This window comes from Vulpes vulpes, chromosome 9, assembly GCF_048418805.1.
Source record: "Vulpes vulpes isolate BD-2025 chromosome 9, VulVul3, whole genome shotgun sequence".
Lineage (NCBI taxonomy): Eukaryota > Metazoa > Chordata > Mammalia > Carnivora > Canidae > Vulpes > Vulpes vulpes.
This window is the reverse complement of record NC_132788.1, coordinates 89,225,858-89,244,858: the sequence shown is the minus strand read 5'-3', so window position 1 is coordinate 89,244,858 and position 19,001 is coordinate 89,225,858. Positions and strand designations below refer to the sequence as shown.

The following is a 19,001-nucleotide window of genomic DNA, read 5'->3' as shown; positions in this document are numbered from 1 at the left end:
TAATGGTGAGGCAATATGTTTAATGTGGTTAAACTCACTTACTTGTCATGAACAGTTTTCAAGGCGCTTTTAAGTGCTAGTAACAAAAGACGGACAAAGCTTATGTCAAAACTTGGACCAGAAACCAACTTCCTCTGAATCAGTATCTACCAGTTATAAGGGTAATAGGTTACTATGTAAAAAACCAACTATACACAAAATACATTTTGCTTTTGGAACTAGGTAGACATTAATAAATTGGGGTGAAACAGTGCAGAAAAATAAATAAAATCAATATTGTATAAATTTATTTTGTTAAAATTTTTAAAAAATAAAGAGTACACAATCTTAAGATTGAAGGCACATATCTTCAATAATACCAAACAAGGTAAAAATCATTGTTCCTCACCTGAGCAGGTATTTAGAATATTCCTTGTTATGCAAAATGTTCTAGGACCAGTATTTCTTCAGGCGCTGAGATTTCTAACCGTCCTACTCTTTCTATATTGTACTTTTACCCTCCACCTCTTAACCTCTTATCTCTACCTTTGTCTCTCACCTCCCTCATTCGAGTCCCACTCCCATCTCCAGTTCTGGATAAGCAGATGGTGGAAGCAGACTCCCAGCAGGGAGTGGCAGGAATCAGGCAATTCCCCAGGCTCCCAGGTCTCTTCTGTCTCCACACAGTACTTTCTTTTCCTCTGGCCAGGGGCTTGGAAGGCTTCCCCAAGGCCTGGACCGCTGGTGCTAATACCGGTTTGTATTTAGATTTTGCTTCAGATGGTTCACAGATTAAGGTCAAATGATCATACCAAGCATAAAGAGTTCTGAAACCTTTCTCTTAGTTCCTTTAAGGAAAACTGGGGGCTTGATGATTAAATTCGTAGTGATTAGAGCAGTCACCTTTACTTATCTGTACAAGTTAACTCTACATTACACCTGAGTTGTTTCTATTGGGCTTGAAGAAGGAAACAAGTTTTCAGTTTTGTTCTGTTTTGACCAGATAAGGACTGTTTTCTTTCCCTAAGCCTACCCTGAAGCATGTGAGTAACAAAAGCCAACCAGCCCAGCCTTAAATCTTTGCCTCTGGAAATCCAGAGCTCAACTGGTCAGTCTTTTTTATAATCCAACAGAAAAAGAAAAGAACATTTTTTCCCCCTATTTGGAATTCTAAGACCACACGAGTCCCAACATGTGTGCCTGCTGTAACACATGAGGGAAATGGCATGACCACACAGCTCTAAGGAGTCAGGTACCCAAGTCACGCTCCCACCCTTTGTGGATGCTTGAGATTGTCTGATGACACTGAGGTCAACTTAAGCCCAGGCGTGCACATACATGAGACAACAGCAACAATTCACATCATCAGGGAGCTCCTGCGATCCTGAGAAAGGGGCAGAATTTACCACTGAAGAGTAAGTTCATATTTATTAAGTATCCTGACTACAAAAGCAGCTTATAATTTCACACCAATGTCCTGCTGTCAACATAAAAGTTAAAATTCATTTATTTTCCATGAAACTTAAGCATCTGAGTCAATAAATTAAAATATACATATTTTTAAGAGTCTTTTACACCAGGAGGCCTGTTTTTTGGTCTTCAATAGGGACTTTCTCCCTGTTTTCACCATACAAAAGCAGCTCGCTCTCGTAACATGCGGACACCAAAGCGCTGCCATTCTCTCTGATAAATCCATAGTTCCTGTGTTGTGTCCAAACAAGCCAACACAGCCCCTCCTTTCCATGCAATCAGCCGAGGATCCATGTCCTAGGGAAGTGATAAAGATATTTCAGCAAAAGCAGATAAGATTTCCTTGACTTTGGGGTAGAAAAAACCTGCTGAGTCAATACCTAAAAAGCCAGATTTTCAACCTGCATTAAAGACTCATCTATACAAAGGACCCATTAACTACAGACATCTTTCTGTTCCAACTGATGAGAAAACTTTAGTGTTTATTACTGAAGATGCTACCATTCAATACTATTACTTTACAAATAGGTCCCATACTCAAGGATCATACGTAAGGAAATCATTATTCTGAAGTTAGAGTAGAATAAATGTATGCCATAATCCCTCCCACAGGATTAAAATTAAATAAGAACATTCCCAGGAATTGTTCGTGGGATATAATGAAATACAGACACCATCTCTTTCTAAATTCCAGGGTTTATGTTTCTTTCCAAGACCGTTCAAGCCAAAAGGATCTGTAAAGATGCCCTGGTCCATAGACCAACAGCAGATCTTAAATATGAAAGCAAAAACTGAAGCTGTTCTGGCCAATGTGAGACCAGCCCGTCCTTTTCCAGAGGCATAGCTTTTGGAAGTCAGTCTAGTCTGGAGAGGAGAGCTGGGACTAACACCCAGAAAGCCAGGCCCCTAGCCAAAAGCTCCTTGCACCAAATCTGTGACCCACTGAAATTCTTCTACTTGCCCAAGCCCTTAATTAAGAGCAGCCCAGACACAAACTCATGCCTCCCAGCATTTTATCTGTCCACATACAACATTACAATTAGAATCAGTCCTGATTTCATTTGTATGCAATCCAACTGCACCAACAACAGACCTTGGGCCTTGTGATCACATCCACATTCTCAATAATTCGTCTGAATGAAGGTGGCATTTTGTTGAGAATTCTGTGCTGCAGAAATTCTTGAGCTTTATGAAACATCAAACCACCTCCCACCACCAGGATGGAACTGTACATCTTCTTTTTGGTATCATCAGATGCTGAAAAGACAATGATATTCCTTCCATTCTTTTTCTCCATATCCACCACCACCCTGGGCCAAGCCACCGCCATCTCGTTTGGATAATTCTAAAAGCCTCCTCAAAGGTTTCTCTCCAACCCATCCGCAACAATGCAGACAGAAGAATCTTGCAAAACACCAACATGAACATGTTGTTACCATACTTTCCACCTGCAGGATTAAGACCAAAATCTCTACAGGGACCTACAAAGTTCAATATGGTGTGTATTCACTGCTTCTCTAGCTTCATCCTGGCACCCAGTGTCCCCAGCCATACTAATCTCCACACAGGCATCTTCCTCTGCCCAGAATGCCATCCTGACAGGCTAACCGCCCCCCGCCCCCCCACACTCACCTCCTAAATCTCTCTTAAGCGGCTCTTTCCCAAGAAAGGTTTCCCTGCCTCCCATCCTCCACACTTCTTCCTATTAAAAATCCCTTATTAAATCCCTCAATCAGAAGCTCTGAAAGTCAGTATCCTTTAGTTAGTTCACCTTTGTAGCACCTGCCATAGTTGTGGTTTCCCATTTGTGTGACAATTTAACTTTTTTGGTCTCCTCTACTAGGCTATATGCCCAATGAGACCAGGAACCAATTTCTAATATCAGACAACACAAGTGCAAAGCAGGTGCTCCAGTTTTTCAATGCACATGTTACGCTGCATACCCACAGTCTAGCTTTAACACATTCAATAACTGCTACTGGCTCCTGAAATATGCTTACAACAGCAGTCTATGCTGTGAAGAATGGCTTTATCCAGGCCCAGGGCTTTCCCTTCAAACAGAGAGATGGCAGTCTTCCTGGACATCAGTGCTGTGAGAGCCTCCTCGGATTCATTGCCAGCCATCAAACAGTCTCCTTGGGAGGATCCCAAATCCACCTCCTGGGCATGGAGTCTTTCTGGAAGATCAGAAGACTGGCCACGAAGATCCCCTTCAAATCCAATGGGTTTGGATGCAGACTTTCGGTCAGCAGTAGCTTTGGCAGACTAAATCAATTAAAAGGACAATCAAGTAGATGGTAGGACTATAACGGATGTTCTCCAGCTAGACCCCACTCTTCCCTACTGCGTTATTTTATAGTGCTTTACGCTACTATAAAGCAAAGGTGCATTACTGTGGTGCAGAAGGAATACATGCTAGTATATAGCCAACCACTTGGACCCTCTCCCGGATCACCTGGGAGTGACACATGGTGTACAAAAGATGAGGATGTGCATACAATCCCAAAGCAGTCACTGGCAGGCAGAGCAAATCTCACGACCTTATTATCACTGGTTGGATTTTAAAATTGAAAATTTCGGCATACACAGACTTTTCCTGCTTGAATGGAGTTTTTAAGTGGAGTTTAGTAGGATTCTTGTGCCTGTGGCTATTCTGAAATCCTCGTTTTCAGACCCTACCTAACCACCTCATGATCAGGGACAAGGACTAGAACAGGTTTAGAGCCCTCCTTTCTCCATCATGAGCTGCTGTTTCACTGGCAGATAAGAGCTTTAATTTGTGCCCTTATATTAAATATCCTATACTGGGATAATCAGCTCTGGACAAAAGAATTCAGCTTTCTGCCTAGACCTCATACCATTTACATTACATTATGATTTTAAAAACAAGTCAGATTTTACTGAAAATACTCCCTACTGAATAAATATTCAAAAGAAGATACTGTATACACCAAAAAGAAGTATCTTTATTACACTAATTTTTAAACGTGTGGACTGGCATTCTGAAAATCGGATTATTGAATGAATGAAGAAATCTGTAATCTGGATTTTAAATTTAGACTTCATTTCATCTACAGTCCTAAAAACAGTATCAGCTTTACTATGCAGTCAGATTCTAGCGACTGCAATGATCTATTAATGATGGGCAAATTTCTCCTGCAGGGACAAAGCTATCTCCTCACACACCAGAATCACTGCGGACCTGTTCTTGCTTGCTCTGTGTGGCTAGCAGGTAATGCTCATCATGAGGATCCTCAGGGTCACCCTGGGATCTGTGCTGCAAAGTTGTCATTTTCTGTCCAACAATTCCAAAAGTTGCTGGGTAAAACAAAGCCATTGGAGCCTGTGCAAGGAAGAAAACAAGTATCAACCAAGGATACTGATCCATTAAAATCTGTTCTTCCCCAAACAAAACTGGAAGATTAGACCCTAGAAGGTAGACTGAGTAAGCATTCTCTTTTGGGAGTTAGTATTATTTCTTCATTGCAGAAGAGGTCAGAAAACTACAGAAATCATCCAATTGAATGAGTGATGTGACACCACAGAGAGAAATGTCAAAGCAAATGTAATTTGAGTGCCTAACAAGCTATTTTAAAATTCCTTAGTAAGAATAGTACCCCCTCTCTAAATAAGAACTAATCATACAGTGGCTAATTAAAAAGATAGTCTTTAGATCTATTATGATCTGTATGCTATCAGGGACTTAAAAGCTGGTTTAGCCGACAGTCTAAACCAGCTGACATTCTGCCTCATGAGGTTTCAGACAAGTATATATTCTCTCAATCTGACTGAACCTGGATGGCTTTCTTTCTACCCATGGAAATATACAACTACACATTACCTGGAGTTTTTCATCTCCTAATCGAAACTGGTAAAGTAGGGCAGGGGAATCTGGATGTCGAATTTGAAACTCATGATCCTGAAGCCCAGAGATGTCCTGATTCCAGAAAAAGATGCTGTCAGTGAACCAGTAAAAGTGCATGCATATAAACTCCTCAAATGACAAGCCTCTCTACACTATCCAAATCTCACCTATAATAAAGCTGCTCTGCAACTTTCTACCATTTCTTTTTTTTCCCCCATTTCAACTGGAACTTAATAAAATAGTTCAGATATACCTTACTTTTAACATGTCTGAAATTCCTGTCATCTGCATTTTTATCTTTATTATCGGTAAATATTAATTTAAACAAGGATCCAAATCAATAAGCCAATTCCCTCAGTAATTGGGAAATGATACCCAGTCTTAGGTTTCTCAAAATTTTGTTGTTTAGAATTAGGATTGCTTGAAAAATGTCAGGGAAAATAAAAAGGCCTGAAACAGAAAGCATAAAAAGGTAGGAATCGACATATAGCAAAGATTACATGTTGACTATTCACAACACTAAGAAAGCGCTTCAGTTGCTGCCATTTAATTAAATGTCTGTACCTACACATGCATTACACCTAAAGGTTTACCTACATCTTGATCAAAGATCCTAAAGAGAGACAAATCTGCTAAATACTCACTCTTAAAAAAAAACAGCTGTATTTTCCAGAGCCTGAGACACATCCTAACAGATCTGACCTTACCAAAACACTCTTAACTCCTTAAGAGCTTTAACTTTAAGGCTCTCTCAACTTGGGTTGAAAGGGTAGAATACTGCTATATATTTTTTTAAGATTTTATTTATTTGAGAGTGGGGGGGGGGGGGGCGGCGGCACAGAGACAGCATGTTCACACACTCACGCATAAGCAGGGGAAGGGACAGAGAGAGGGGGAAGCAGGGAGCCCTACGCAAGGCTCAATCCCAGGACCTTGGTATTATGACCTCAGCTGAAGGCAGACACTTAACCAACTGAGCCACCCAGGTGCCTCTATTTTTAACTGCCTTTTGAATATTGTAAATTCTTCCTAGTAACAAAAATAATCAGCAATTTTGGTTTTGCTCCCACCTGATCTAAATGACAGAAAGTTTCTTTAAGATGCTGCAGAAGAAGACAATCCATTTTATTTGTTAGTTGGCATTCTCGGTAAGGGAATCCAGCTCGCTGCATGAGCCAGTAAAAACACCTTGACACGTCAGACCCCCCATAGGCCAGACAGAGCCTAGAGTTAAAAGAGAAAAGAGGTGGGTAATCTGTTAATCAAGAAGGTGCAAAGGGCATTTCAAAAACTCAACTAGGCACAGTGAAACCTAACAAGTCTCAAAAGATGTTTATTTTAGGAATAAAGAATGAAAGGACAGGATGGAGAGATGGGAGAAATAGAACTCTAGCAAACCATCAGTGGTGAGCACCTAGCAGCAGTCATGCTTCTGCAAAAAGTTTCCAAGAAAGAGAACAGCGTTAATGCAACTCATTTCTAAGTTATCATATTTACCATATCATAGTGGTTTGCCTGTCTATACTAATACATTGAGGTGACAAACAGTGACACCATAAGACAGACTCACGGGAGAAAACTTTCAAGAGTATACCACCAACTAACTGAATGGTTCTATGATTTGCAAAAAGCACTGCTATATTATTTTAGAGGTGGGAGACCCAGGCCCAGTGTTTTCTCCATACTTTGAGACTCAATGGCATTACGTAATACATAACCAATGGATGAGCCAAATCAACTTATACTGTTTTAGAATTCACTGTAATTTGGGATAGGAGGCAACAGGTCAACTTTCTGCATGGACTGCTTAGGTCTTCTTTTAAATGTTTCTATGCCCTGGATCTTGAACTACGTATGTGCGGGACAGAAAGCACTACAGCATCCTGAAGAAGCCATCCTGGGAGCACAAAAATGCTGCAAAGAATCTGTATGCGTATTGCCTGAGTGTGCTTACCTTTGTTGGGCTTGTCTCAGGAAGGACAAGCAGTAAATCTGCTCCTGAGTTACTTTATTACCTCTTATATCAGTGATGACATCATGAAGGGACTTGACCAGAACACTACTCATCACTCACTGAACAATTATGACAAAAGCAAATGCTCATAATGCTAGATAGAGAATTTGGACCTGAAAACCTATTTTCCCCTGCATGACCTGTGTAATTAAAGCTTTGCTGTGAGCATGATACATATCTCTACATCAGACCACAGCAAGACACAGAGTTAATATATACACTGCCTCTGTGGGAAAGCACACAACACAAGTTAGGATTTTCAGGAGCTCCTGTTATGTACTCATAACAGGAAGCATAAATAGTACTAACAGGAAGGATAAAATCAGTGGTTTATAGCCTTGCTAGAATTTGCACTTCCATAATCTTGGTTTCCTATGCAAACTCTGAATATATAATTCCTTATAATAATTTTCTTTTTAACTTCTGATGCTTTATAGCTGAACAGGCTGTGAGGGGAGAAAACAGAGAATGCTACCTTCCAAGGTCCTTACCGAGTATTGCGATGAGAGACCCCATCCTCCACACAGCACACACTTGTCTTCTGGTCTCCAACATCTACAATACATGTGCTGCTTAAACCACTTCCAAAGGTGGCACACACAGACTCCTGATGGACCACAATTCCTAAAACACAAAGGTAGAGGAGCAATCAGCTAGGGAGCAGTAAAGATCCTAAGACAAATCATCCATTAAAGTCTGGGAACATCTGGGCAATTGTCCAAGCATGGCTGATCCTCTTAGAATATGCATTTCAATAAGGCAGTATATTAGATTAACTTTGTCAGTAAAATAGATAAACAATCTCATTTCAAACAGATTTCTCAGGAATATCAGACATACCTGAAAAACCCATCTTCATTAGGATCATATTCACTAATTCTTTCACGTGCTGTTTATTATAGATATCAGGAATTAACAAGATACATCTATAATACTAAAGAGAAGAACAAAGAAAAAAGAAGAGAAAACCATTAATACTAAAGCCAGATCAAAATAAATGTCACTACACTTGTCTTCAGAAAGGATTTTCTCTAAAGGATGGAAGCAATGGTTAGAGGCCCAGAACAAAGCTCAAATCTCTATCTTTTGGGTTTAATGAAAAACAGGAAATGCTGAAGTTGTGTTTTTTTCCCCTTTATATTAAAAACTTGTGAAATGGTATCAAAACCCCAGATCTCAAGATACACTATAAGGTTGTAATAATCAAAATAGTATGGTATCGGCACAAAAATACATAGATCAATGGAAAAGATTAGAGCCCAAAAATAAACCCACACTTATATGATCAATGAATCTTTGACAAAGGAGGCAAGGATAGCATTGGGAAAAAGATAGTGTCTTCAATAAATGGTTCTGGGAAAACTGGACAGCCTTATGCAAAAGAATGGAACTGGACCACTTTCTTAAGCCCTGTTCAAAAAGAAACTCAAAATAGATTAAACACATAAATGTGAGATCTGAAACCTGATAAGGGGTTAATAGTTGAAATATATAAAGAACTTATACAACTCAACAGCAGAAAAATAATCCAATTAAAAAATGGGCAGAGGGCATGAATAGACGTTTTTCCAATGATCATAGACAGATGGCCAACAGACATGAAAAGATGCTCAACATCACTCATCATCAGGGAAATGCAAACCAAAACCACAATGAGGTTATCACCTAAAACCTGTCAAAATGACTAGTATCAAACAGACAGGAAATAGCAAGAGTTGGTGAGGATGTGGAGAAAAAGGAACCCTTATACACTGTTGATGGGAATGTAAATTGGTATAGCCACTACGGAGAACAGAATGGAGATTCCTAAAAAGTTAAAAATAGAAATAGCACACAACCCAGTAATTCCACTACTAGTTATTACCCAAAGAAAATTAAAACAGTAATTTGAAATAATATATGCATTCCTATTTTCATTATAGCATTCTTTACAATAGCCAACATACAGAAGCAACGTAAGTATCCAATGATAGATAAATGTGTGAAGATGTGGTATATACATACAATGGTATATTAGCCATAAAAAAGAATGAAATCTTGCCATTTGCAACGACATGGGTAGACCTAGAGGACCTTACACTAAGTGAAGTCAGAAAAAGATAAATACCATACAATTTCACTTATATGTGAAATCTTAAAAACAAAACAAAACAAAAAAAGCAGAAACAGACACATAAACATGGAGAATAAACTGGTGGTTGCCAGAGGGGGAAGGAGGGTGGGCAAAATGGGTAAGGAGTACTGGGAGAGATAAACCTCCAGTTACAGAATGAATAAGTCATGGAGATGAAAGATAGAGCACAGGGAACATAGTCACTGGTACTATAATGGTACTGTCATGGCATAGTGACAGAATGGTGGCTATACTTGGGGTGAGACCAGCATTATGAATAGGGTTGTCCAATCGCTATGCTATAAATCCGAAAGTAATGTAACAATGGTGTGTCAACTATACTTCAACTGAAAAAGAAAAAAAAACCTTGTGACATTAAAAATAAGATAATAAGAACTGAAAAAGGTCCAGTGATAAGGCACAAACATGAGCAAGCTTGCTGGTTGCAGAGCAATAGACAGAGACACCAAAAAAAGAGTAAGAAAAAAGAGAAAGCATGAGAGGTGAAGTCAGTGAAGAAAGAAAGCTGTCCTCAACACCTTAAGGCTGACAAAATGCTCTAAGGACATTAAATTACAAACAACTCAGTATTAGGCACTTTTACTGATCAATAATCTTTTCTTTTTTTTTTTTTTAAGATTTTATTTATTTATTCATGAGACACGGAGAGAGAGAGAGAGGCAAAGACACAGGCAGAGGGAGAAGCAGGGTCCGTGCAGGGAGCCCGACATGGGACTCGATCCCCGGTCTCCAGGATCAGGCCCTGGCCTGAAGGCGGCGCTAAACCACTGAGCCACCTGGGCTGCCCAAGAATCTTAAAGCTAATCCAAGTTAATTGGGAATTTAACCTCACCTTTAAATCTTTCAGTGGAATTTCTAAGTATTTCTGGATTGCATGAGACCATATTACTTCAATATCTGCCAGAACAGCTGTGAGAGAGCCCCCAGGTCCTGGGTGAATATTTAACTGACCTCTTCTGATAGGCCAGTGAATATTATAACAGTCCAATGGATTAACATATAAGGCCTAGAAAAGACAGGGGAGATGAATATATTGTTAAAACTTCTTCTGGGTGTTTTCTGGATTCACATTAAAAATCTCAGGCCAGAGTTATGGTTAACATTTGCGGACTATTCTAAATGTTGAGAGTAGAGTATCTAACATCACAGGAGCCCGTGTGAGTATCTGGGCCTGAAAGGAAGATTATGAATTCTAGGAAACAACTAGAACTGGATGTCCCTACCTCTTCCCCAACCAAAAACTCAGGGTGATGAGATGTGTTGGTCCATTTATTTCCAGAACAGTGATCTAAAATTGCAGGTCGCATCTGCTTGTTGTAGGAACGTGCCTGAAATTAAAAAATCACCAGAAAATTTTATGTAAGAAAAAAAGGAGGGGGAATGGGAGAAACCTAGTATGAGTCCTCTTTTCTCCTCTCTCATATACTAGATATGGTTAGCAAAATTTAATCACAAATCCTAAATATTTGGCAAAATACTGACTGGTCACAAAAAGATACTCTTGGCCTTTTCCAAAATTTTGATTGTTCCCATAGTTTTAATACCTAGATTATGATTCATAACCAGTCCAAAATTAATACTGCACTCTGCTTAAAGTTGAATATACATTTACATACATGCCAACTCCTGTCCATTCCTAATAGTATTTTTCATCATATTAAAATGGCAAATGTAGTAAGCAAATTGCTTCCCACCAAGATCCTGGAATTACACACTTATGACTCTCAGGTAAACTATAAATTTTTATCAATTTGCCATAAGAAATACCATCTTTTAAATTATTTGGCTTGTCCAAGCATTTGTGACACTGATTTGGGTATTCTGTAGGTGGTTATGAATGCTTTTTCCTTTTTTAAGGAAATCCCATCTTTTATTTGCTTAATGAAATCGAGAGAACACATGAATGGCACTTATGATAGAACAGCGGTTATGGAATAAATCTAAAAAAAGAGACTGAACCTGTTCAGGGGACACGGGAATCCGTCTTGTACCATTTGACATCTTTTTAGACCATATTGCTTGATCCACCATTTTAAGGCCATTTTGTCTTTGTTCATTACTTTCTGGTTTCTGGGGAAAAAAAGTGAAAGATGAGCAGCAGAAAGGATTTAATGAAAAGAGAAAGCAATGTGTCAAACTACTGATTTAATCCAAGAGGAAATATCCCTCATCAACAAGTAGCAGCATTTCCTTAATCATAGCCAAATATATCAATCTTAAGAATTCAAAATAATCTTATTATTTATGAATAAAAAAGTCAAAAATAAACACCACAAACCAAGTATCTGTAAAAAGCTATAGCCTCAAGTGAAGTTTAAGTGATAAAGTCATTCAGAGAACTAAGTACAGGATAGCTACTTAGTATTTACAAAGTATTTCAGAGACTTTTCCAAATATTGACATAATTCTCATACCTAAATTTTACTCTTGAAATTTAGGCCCTACAGTAGAACTGTGAGATCCAAAGATACAAATGGATTTAGACTCTCATACTCTCAAAGTTACACCTAGGCTTAGAGAAATGAGCTTAAGGTAGTCTTCTAATTATGCTTTAAAAAAAAAAAAAAAAAAGTGGAACCCTAAAGCTTACTATTAGAAGTATAGAACCTACAGGTTCCTAAAATTACCTTTCACCTAAAACTTAAAAGTGGATTATGAAGCAATATGCACACTTTAACATCTACCATGAAAAATTTTTCTGATAATTACCATCTCCAAGGTAAGATAAAGTAAATGCTAACTGCAAGGATATACATAGTCCTGCCTTTAAATTATAATTTGATCTAAGATTGTAAGAAGTGATTATAACAATTCAATTTGTTTATGGATTGAAAACACAAACTCAATATAAACTCTAAGTATCTGGAAGAGAAAAATATGGAGCAGTCAGTTGAGAGACCTTAATGCTTCATTTTAAGTGACAATTCTGTATTGCCCATTTAAAAATCACCTTCATCAATACCCAATTCATATTAATGGGCTAAAATAATTTTGATTTGCTTGTCATAATTATTTCTTTACAATCTAAAACCACTAGCTCAAATGAAAAATGCTCTTTGTACCCCTGAATGATGTTATTATTTTAAAATACATTAAACCCGTGAAGATATTAATTCAAGTTTACTGTGTATACCTGAATGTCTAAGCTGTCTCAAGGAAACAACATTGGGCTTTCTCTCCAGATCCTCCATTACTGACTTACATTTAGTCCTTCCCTTAGGAGCCAGTTGTCCTTGTATAGTGGCTGCCCTTGTTGTTTGTGTCTTCGTGCAATGACATGAGGAATGCTAGCAGGAAGTGTATCTGTGGCTCGGCCAATCCTTAAGGTTGTTGAACCTGGATGTATGACAACAATGAAGTTGCTCTGGATTTGCTGCCAATATAAAACAAAGGAATGTGACCTTAGTAAATAATATATAGGTAACAAGTTAAATAACATAAGGTAACAGGCTAGACTAAAAAGTTAGTTTTGTGTAATAACTATCAGACTCACAGGTACCAAAATAATTCAGTTGAAGGTAGCTCTTTGAAAGGCATCCAATTATTGCTCTCTGCCTGAATGCAAATTCATTTCATATTTCTGTGCTCCCAGGATCTGACTCACAGTACATAGGTCAACACTTGTTTAAATGAATGAAACCATAATTATCCAATGCAAGTTAACTTACAATTACTGGGCATTTCTGGGCCAGGTATTGGGGTACAATGGTGACCAAGACAAAATTCTGACCATGGGAGAACTCTGTTTACTAGGGGAAACAGACAAGGAATAAGTGTAGGGAATACGATGACTAGGGAAGTGCTACCTATATCTGCATTACCTAAAGATGCTTGTAAATAAAAAAACTAGATTCTAAGCCTCTAGTACAAATATTCTGATTCAGAATTTCCAGGAAGGGAGCCTAGGAATCTGCAACTTTCAAAAGTTCTTGAGGTGATCAGTATGATCACTCAGGTTTGACAACCACTGGTTGAATAAGTTAGGGAAGAAATTCACGTAAGCAGAGAATTACTATTTTGTAATGCTGGAAAGTAAGGCTTTTTATACAGCAACCACTTCTCAGTGTGTGCATAAACCACATTTTGGTTATCATTTTTAAAACATTTTACCTCTTCTTAGTTCTATGCTATTCACCTAATCTGGCAAAAGTTTGGTGTTAAAATGCCAGCGTTCACAATTCTATCTTCATAGGCCAGAAAACCTTGCTGTATTTTACAATCCATTCTTGGGAAATGGTGAACAAGAAATGATAAAGCAGCACATGTCAGGACACGAGTGACTGCTGTGACCTTTATTTTTAGATGGTAATTGTTTCAGATGTGTAATTCCCAAGGGAGCGAAACATAGAATCTCAATCAGTTGGGGAACCTTTGCCTCATAAACTCATTAAAGGACCCATGGTTTCAGTACAGAGAAGGGGAAGAAGGGACTCTGACAATTCCTGTGACAAGAGGATACCTCTGTGAAGAACCACCATTCCTGCACAACTCCTTAGCCAGCACCTACTCTGCTTTGCCCTTGAGCTACAGTTGGGTCTTCTTGCAGGTCTCCATTTAAAACATTTCCACAGCTTGCCCATAAGATAAAGTCCAGAACCTGTGAGATCAAGAACCTGTCTGTTCTCCAGCCCTACTCAAGAACCACCTGCTTTCTGGTCTCTTTAATCTTCCCAATCTAGATCTCTCTTGGTTTCTTAACTCATCACACTGTGTCTTCATACAGGTAACTCCCTTTGCTTGCCATATCCTTTCTCCCTTGTAAATCTTACTTCTCCCTTCAGTTCTGAAGTTAAATGTCATCAGACTAGGTTTACTTAACCCCCTGCAATATAGTTTTCATGTCATCTATCATTTTATAATTATTTACTGTCTGCCCTCCCAACTAACAAAAACCTTCACGTAAAAAGGAATCACTTCTGTCTTACTCAGTACTCTATGCCTAGTGCAAGGCACACAGGAGCTAAGAGTTATTTGTTGAATGCATCTCTTTCAAGTGGTTGGCATGATGTTAAACAGTACTTCCCAAGCTTTTTTGAGCTATGGGAGACATTCGTCCAGTAGACTGGAGCAAAAAGATGAAGCTGCTTGCCATCAGGATACCTGTACTTCATTTACGGAACACAGACTACAGCACATTGACTGGGAAGTTCTGGGGTTAGTAATGGCAATTTTCAGAAGTATGAACAAATATTTTTAAATAATTTCAGACCTATTTTAACATATTAGGAAACAACAAGCTAGTACACTCCACAAGTCATTTCCCAAATATTACTGCTTAAAAAAGATGGAGTAGGGGCACCTGGGTGATCATTTGGTTGAGCGGCTGCCTTTGGCTCAGGTTACGTTCTCAGGGTTCTGGGAAGGAGCCACGCATTGGGCTCCCTACTGAGTAGGGAGTTTGCTTCTCCCTTTCCCTCTCCCCTACTTGTGCTCTCATGCTCACTCTCTCACCTCTCTCTCAAATAAAATAAAAATATATAAAAAATAAATAAATAAATAAAATAAAAATATAAAACTGAGTAAAACAGTTATTAAGAAAGTAATGGATATGAAAAAGCCACAGAGAACATGGAAAAACTAATGGGTGTGGTACAACTGACCGAAGATAAAGGAAATGCTGCTATAGTGGTTAAGGGCCCAGGCTCTGGATTCACAGATTTGGCTTCAAATTCATACAGCACCACTTCCTTGCTCTGGATGAAGTTCTTACCTCATAGAGTTATTGTGACCATTAATCTAGTTACTCATGTAGCTCAGAGTCTGGCTAGCTCTTCCAAAGTACTCCGCTGCCTTTCAGAAGAGAGCAGACTCTGGCTCTAAAGACTCTCATGATAGGCCCCACTAAGCTCTCCAGTTTCACCTCTTGCTCCTTTCTTTTTTTCAAAAAAAAAAAAAAAAAAAGCAAACATTTTATTTATTTATTCATGAGAAACAGAGAGAGAGAGGCAGAGACACAGGCAGAGGGAGAAGCAGGCTCCTGCAGGGAGCCCATGGTGGGACTCCACCCCGGGGCCCCAGGATCAGGCCCTAGGCTGAAAGCAGGTGCTCAACCGCTGAGCCACCGTGGCGTCCCAATCTTGCTCCTCCTTCTTCCTCACTTCCAGACATCATGATCACGAATACTTCATGCCCTCTCCTGGCCCAGGTCTGTCCCTTCCATGTTGTCCTCCTTCCAGGAGATCCCTCCTGGCTAGCTCCTAATCATTCTTAGGTCTTGGTGCAGAGATCACTTCCTGTTAGGCGCTCCCAGGCCATCAGGGCCAGGGGAGGTCCCTGCCGTGTGTGCCCAATAACTCCCTATGGCCTTCTGCATTAGCCTATCCCCACGATGCCCTCATACCTGCTGCCCCATACCCAACCGTGAGCTCTCCCACTCACAGAATGGGGGAGAATCCTAGTGGGCGGGAAGGCAAGGCCCTTACAGACCACCCAGTCTGCTCCCTCAACTAGATGGGTGGGGAAACTGAGGCCCGTGCAACAGTCAGAACCCCCCTGGGGGTTCCCCGGGAGCGGGCACCCAGCTATGTATCCTACAGGTGCCAGGCCAGTTGGGTGTTATCCTCAGCCCATCCCCCCGTTAAGAAGCCGTGTCGGAGATGTCCAACATGAAATCCTGAGCATTATCAATGCCTCCTTGCTTTTTCCTGTGAAACTGCCCATTTTGTTTCCTACGGGAACGTTGTGTTTTGTTTTTGTTTTCCACCGATCCCTAAGGACACACAGACACCCAGGTCCTTTGCCTGCCATGCAACTGTAAGTAACTCTTCCTGGTTAGCAGCCTTCATTCTTGACCTGGCGCGGACACGCAAACTCTTCACGTCTATTCAGACAGTCGTTTGCCTCTCTCCCCGGCGTCAGGCTTGAACGTCCGGCGTTTTCACGAAGGAAACGGTGCCTGCCCGGTGCCGGACTCCACCTGCGGAGTGGAGGTCACCGACAGCCCACGGCAGCTCGGGAAGTTCCCGAAGCCCAGTCCCCGTCCTGCCGCCCGCGGGCGTGACGAGCACCGCCGGGCACCAGCCGCCAGGGCGCGGAGACCGGAAGCCGCGCGTCGCCGCTGCCGCTGCCACCCCCTCCCCACCCCGGCCGGAAGGCCCTCACGAGACCCGCCCCCGGCGCCGCGCCTCACCTCCTGCAGCGACTCCGGCACCAGCGCGGGCACGATGGGGCGTTTCACGCCGCGTTGCTCCTTCTCCTTCTCCCCGCCCTTCTCCTTCCCGTTCTCCGCGTCCCCCTTCTCCGCCTGGGTCATCGCGGCCACCGACGCCCACACCCCGCCTCAGGGACCCGCGGCGCCCGCCGGAGCTGGAGGGCGGCTGCGCAGGCGCAGCCTCCCGGCAACCAAGATGGCCGCCGGGCCGCTGCCGCAGAGGCTTCCGGGAAGGCGGAGGGGCGGGGCCGGGGCTGGCCGGGCGGGGGTGGTGGTGGTGGTGGGGTTGGTCCCGGCGGTAGCGTGCTCGCAGCCGCCCTTTTGTTTTGAGCGTTTACAGGAGAGAAGCCGGTTCCTTCCGAAGCCTCGCCGAGGCCTGCCGCTCCCTGGATTCCCGGAACCCACACGTTCTCCTGGCTGTCGTGCTGCGCTGGTGATGCTCAGTCCCGCCGCGGACGTTAGGGCGCTCTCGAGCCCGGGCGCCTCTCTTCACATCGCCTGGAGGACTTTATCCGGCTTCATGGCTTTACATAGGTAACTCCGGGGTATGTAATTCCAGTCTGGAAGTGCCCCAGAGATCTAGACATAACCAGGGGCCTGTTCCGTGTCTCCATTTGGATGTCCACAGAGCACTGCAAACTCAAACCCGTCCAAACTGCAACTCTTGATACCCGCCCCCCACCCCACTACCATTTTACCATCTCAGTGAATACCACTTTGATGCTTCGGTTGTCCAGTCCATCACTAAATCCTGCAGTCGCTCAGGTGTATCTTGAACCCACTTCTCCATTCCTACTGCTATCTAGTCCAAACTACTATCGTCTCACCTGGACTGCAACAGCCTCTTGACCTAACTTGCAGCATTCCTCTTGTCCTTCTGCAAGTTCCCCAAATAATCCAGTTTTAAAATATGTAGTTAAGACAATCAGTACTACATACTCAGCTTTCCAGTTAATACCACCAATGCATTATCTCAAAAATTAAATCCGTACTTAGTTCCCCTTTGCTCATGGAACAGAACTTAACCATTAGCCTATTAAGCCAGTCTTAATCCAGTTCCTGCTGCATCTCTCAGTTCGCGTCCTCTCTCTCCTTCTGTTGGCATTCCCAGCTACACTTGCTTCCTTTCAGCTTCTCAGATATGCCAGGCCCTTCTCATCGTTGAGCCATCCATCACTCACGTTGTTGGCTTTGCCTTGGGTGCTTCTCCCTCAGCTGGCTCATTCTCGTCCTGTCTCACCTCAAATGTCACCTAAGTCTCATTTCCTTTAAAGAAGTCTGTACTTGGCTGCTGTTTTCCCACACTAGAAAGTAAGCTCCATGAGGAGGAACGTTGTCTTAATTGCCACTGTTATTTTCAGCACATGGTAGGTGCCCACTAAGCATTTGTGGAGTAAATACTGCTGAATGAAGAATCCCTGGAGGTAGACATGTGATCCCCACTTCGTAAGAGTACAGTGGGAGAGAATGACATAATTTAGTCAAGAGCATAAGCTATTGAGTACCAAAGACAAGATTTGAACACAAATGACTCAAGGCTACTTCCTGCCCTGCAGCGGTCTACCTACTGCATGCTCAGAGTGGTAGAGCTAACTATCCAATGCAGTTGGGATTATAGGATAATTTCTAAAGGGTCCTGCAGAGGAGTTAGGTGAAGGGGCAGGGGGCAGGTATCATGAATCACATGCACAGAAAAGCCACTGCTTCCTGAGACTCTGCCTTTTTTTCTTCACTCCAGCTTTTTTTTTTTTTTCCTTTTTCTTCACTCCAGCTTTAGATGGAAATTTGACTCTGCCATTCACTAGCCATGTTATCTGAGACATCACAACTTTGCTGAGTTTTCACATGTTCTCTATTTAATGCAAGTATCATCTACCTATTGTAGTGTGTCAGAATTAACAAAATATAAAAGATAAAATATCTGACAGAGACTTGGGTGATCAATAAACTGTCTCTATTATCCTTAACGTTAAAATTGTGTTGCAATTGCCCCTTTCCTTATTTGAAAGTCAGTATCTCGTGCCACTACATCCCCATTTCTCGGCAAATAGGGTTGAGTAAGTATTTCCAAATATATATAAATACTCTTACCAGGAGTCCCTGGGTGGTTTAAGTTGGTTAAGCATCTGCCTTTGCTTCACGTCATGATCCCAGGGTTTTGAGGTTGAGCCCCATGTCAGGGGCTCCCACACTAGAAAGTAGAGCTACTCTCTACTCAATGGAGAGTCTGCTTCTCCCTCTGCCCCCGCCCCCCCCGTCATGCATGGGCACATGCTCTCACTAAAATAAAATCTTTTTAAAAAAATGCTTTTACCGGAACACTTTGTTTAAAAGACTGTTAAACACAAAGCAGTATTATTCATTTTTCCAACAGATATTTCAGTGCCTA

At 41.5% G+C, this 19,001-nt stretch overlaps 1 protein-coding gene across 6 annotated transcripts; it reads right to left on the bottom strand.

The window, feature by feature from the left end:
- Positions 1 to 17,072, bottom strand: ACTR8 (actin related protein 8). 6 transcript variants are annotated; one of them, XM_025986267.2, is made up of 14 exons: positions 16,592 to 16,830; positions 16,203 to 16,378; positions 12,665 to 12,835; positions 11,422 to 11,532; positions 10,686 to 10,790; positions 10,295 to 10,468; positions 8,169 to 8,262; positions 7,820 to 7,952; positions 6,385 to 6,538; positions 5,291 to 5,386; positions 4,652 to 4,792; positions 3,450 to 3,714; positions 2,543 to 2,706; positions 1 to 1,746 (listed from the first exon to the last, which is right to left on the bottom strand). In XM_025986267.2, exons 2-14 carry the CDS (start codon positions 16,245 to 16,247, stop codon positions 1,603 to 1,605), a joined length of 1,797 nt encoding a protein of 598 aa, XP_025842052.1. In that variant the 5' UTR covers positions 16,248 to 16,378; positions 16,592 to 16,830; the 3' UTR covers positions 1 to 1,602. The 6 variants fall into 6 exon arrangements, with proteins under 6 accessions (XP_025842052.1, XP_025842060.1, XP_025842046.1 ...); XM_025986275.2 differs by having other exon boundaries at positions 12,665 to 12,798; positions 16,255 to 16,378; positions 16,592 to 16,807; XM_025986261.2 differs by lacking the exon at positions 16,203 to 16,378 and having other exon boundaries at positions 16,592 to 17,072.
- Between the last annotated feature and the right edge of the window lie 1,929 nt (positions 17,073 to 19,001).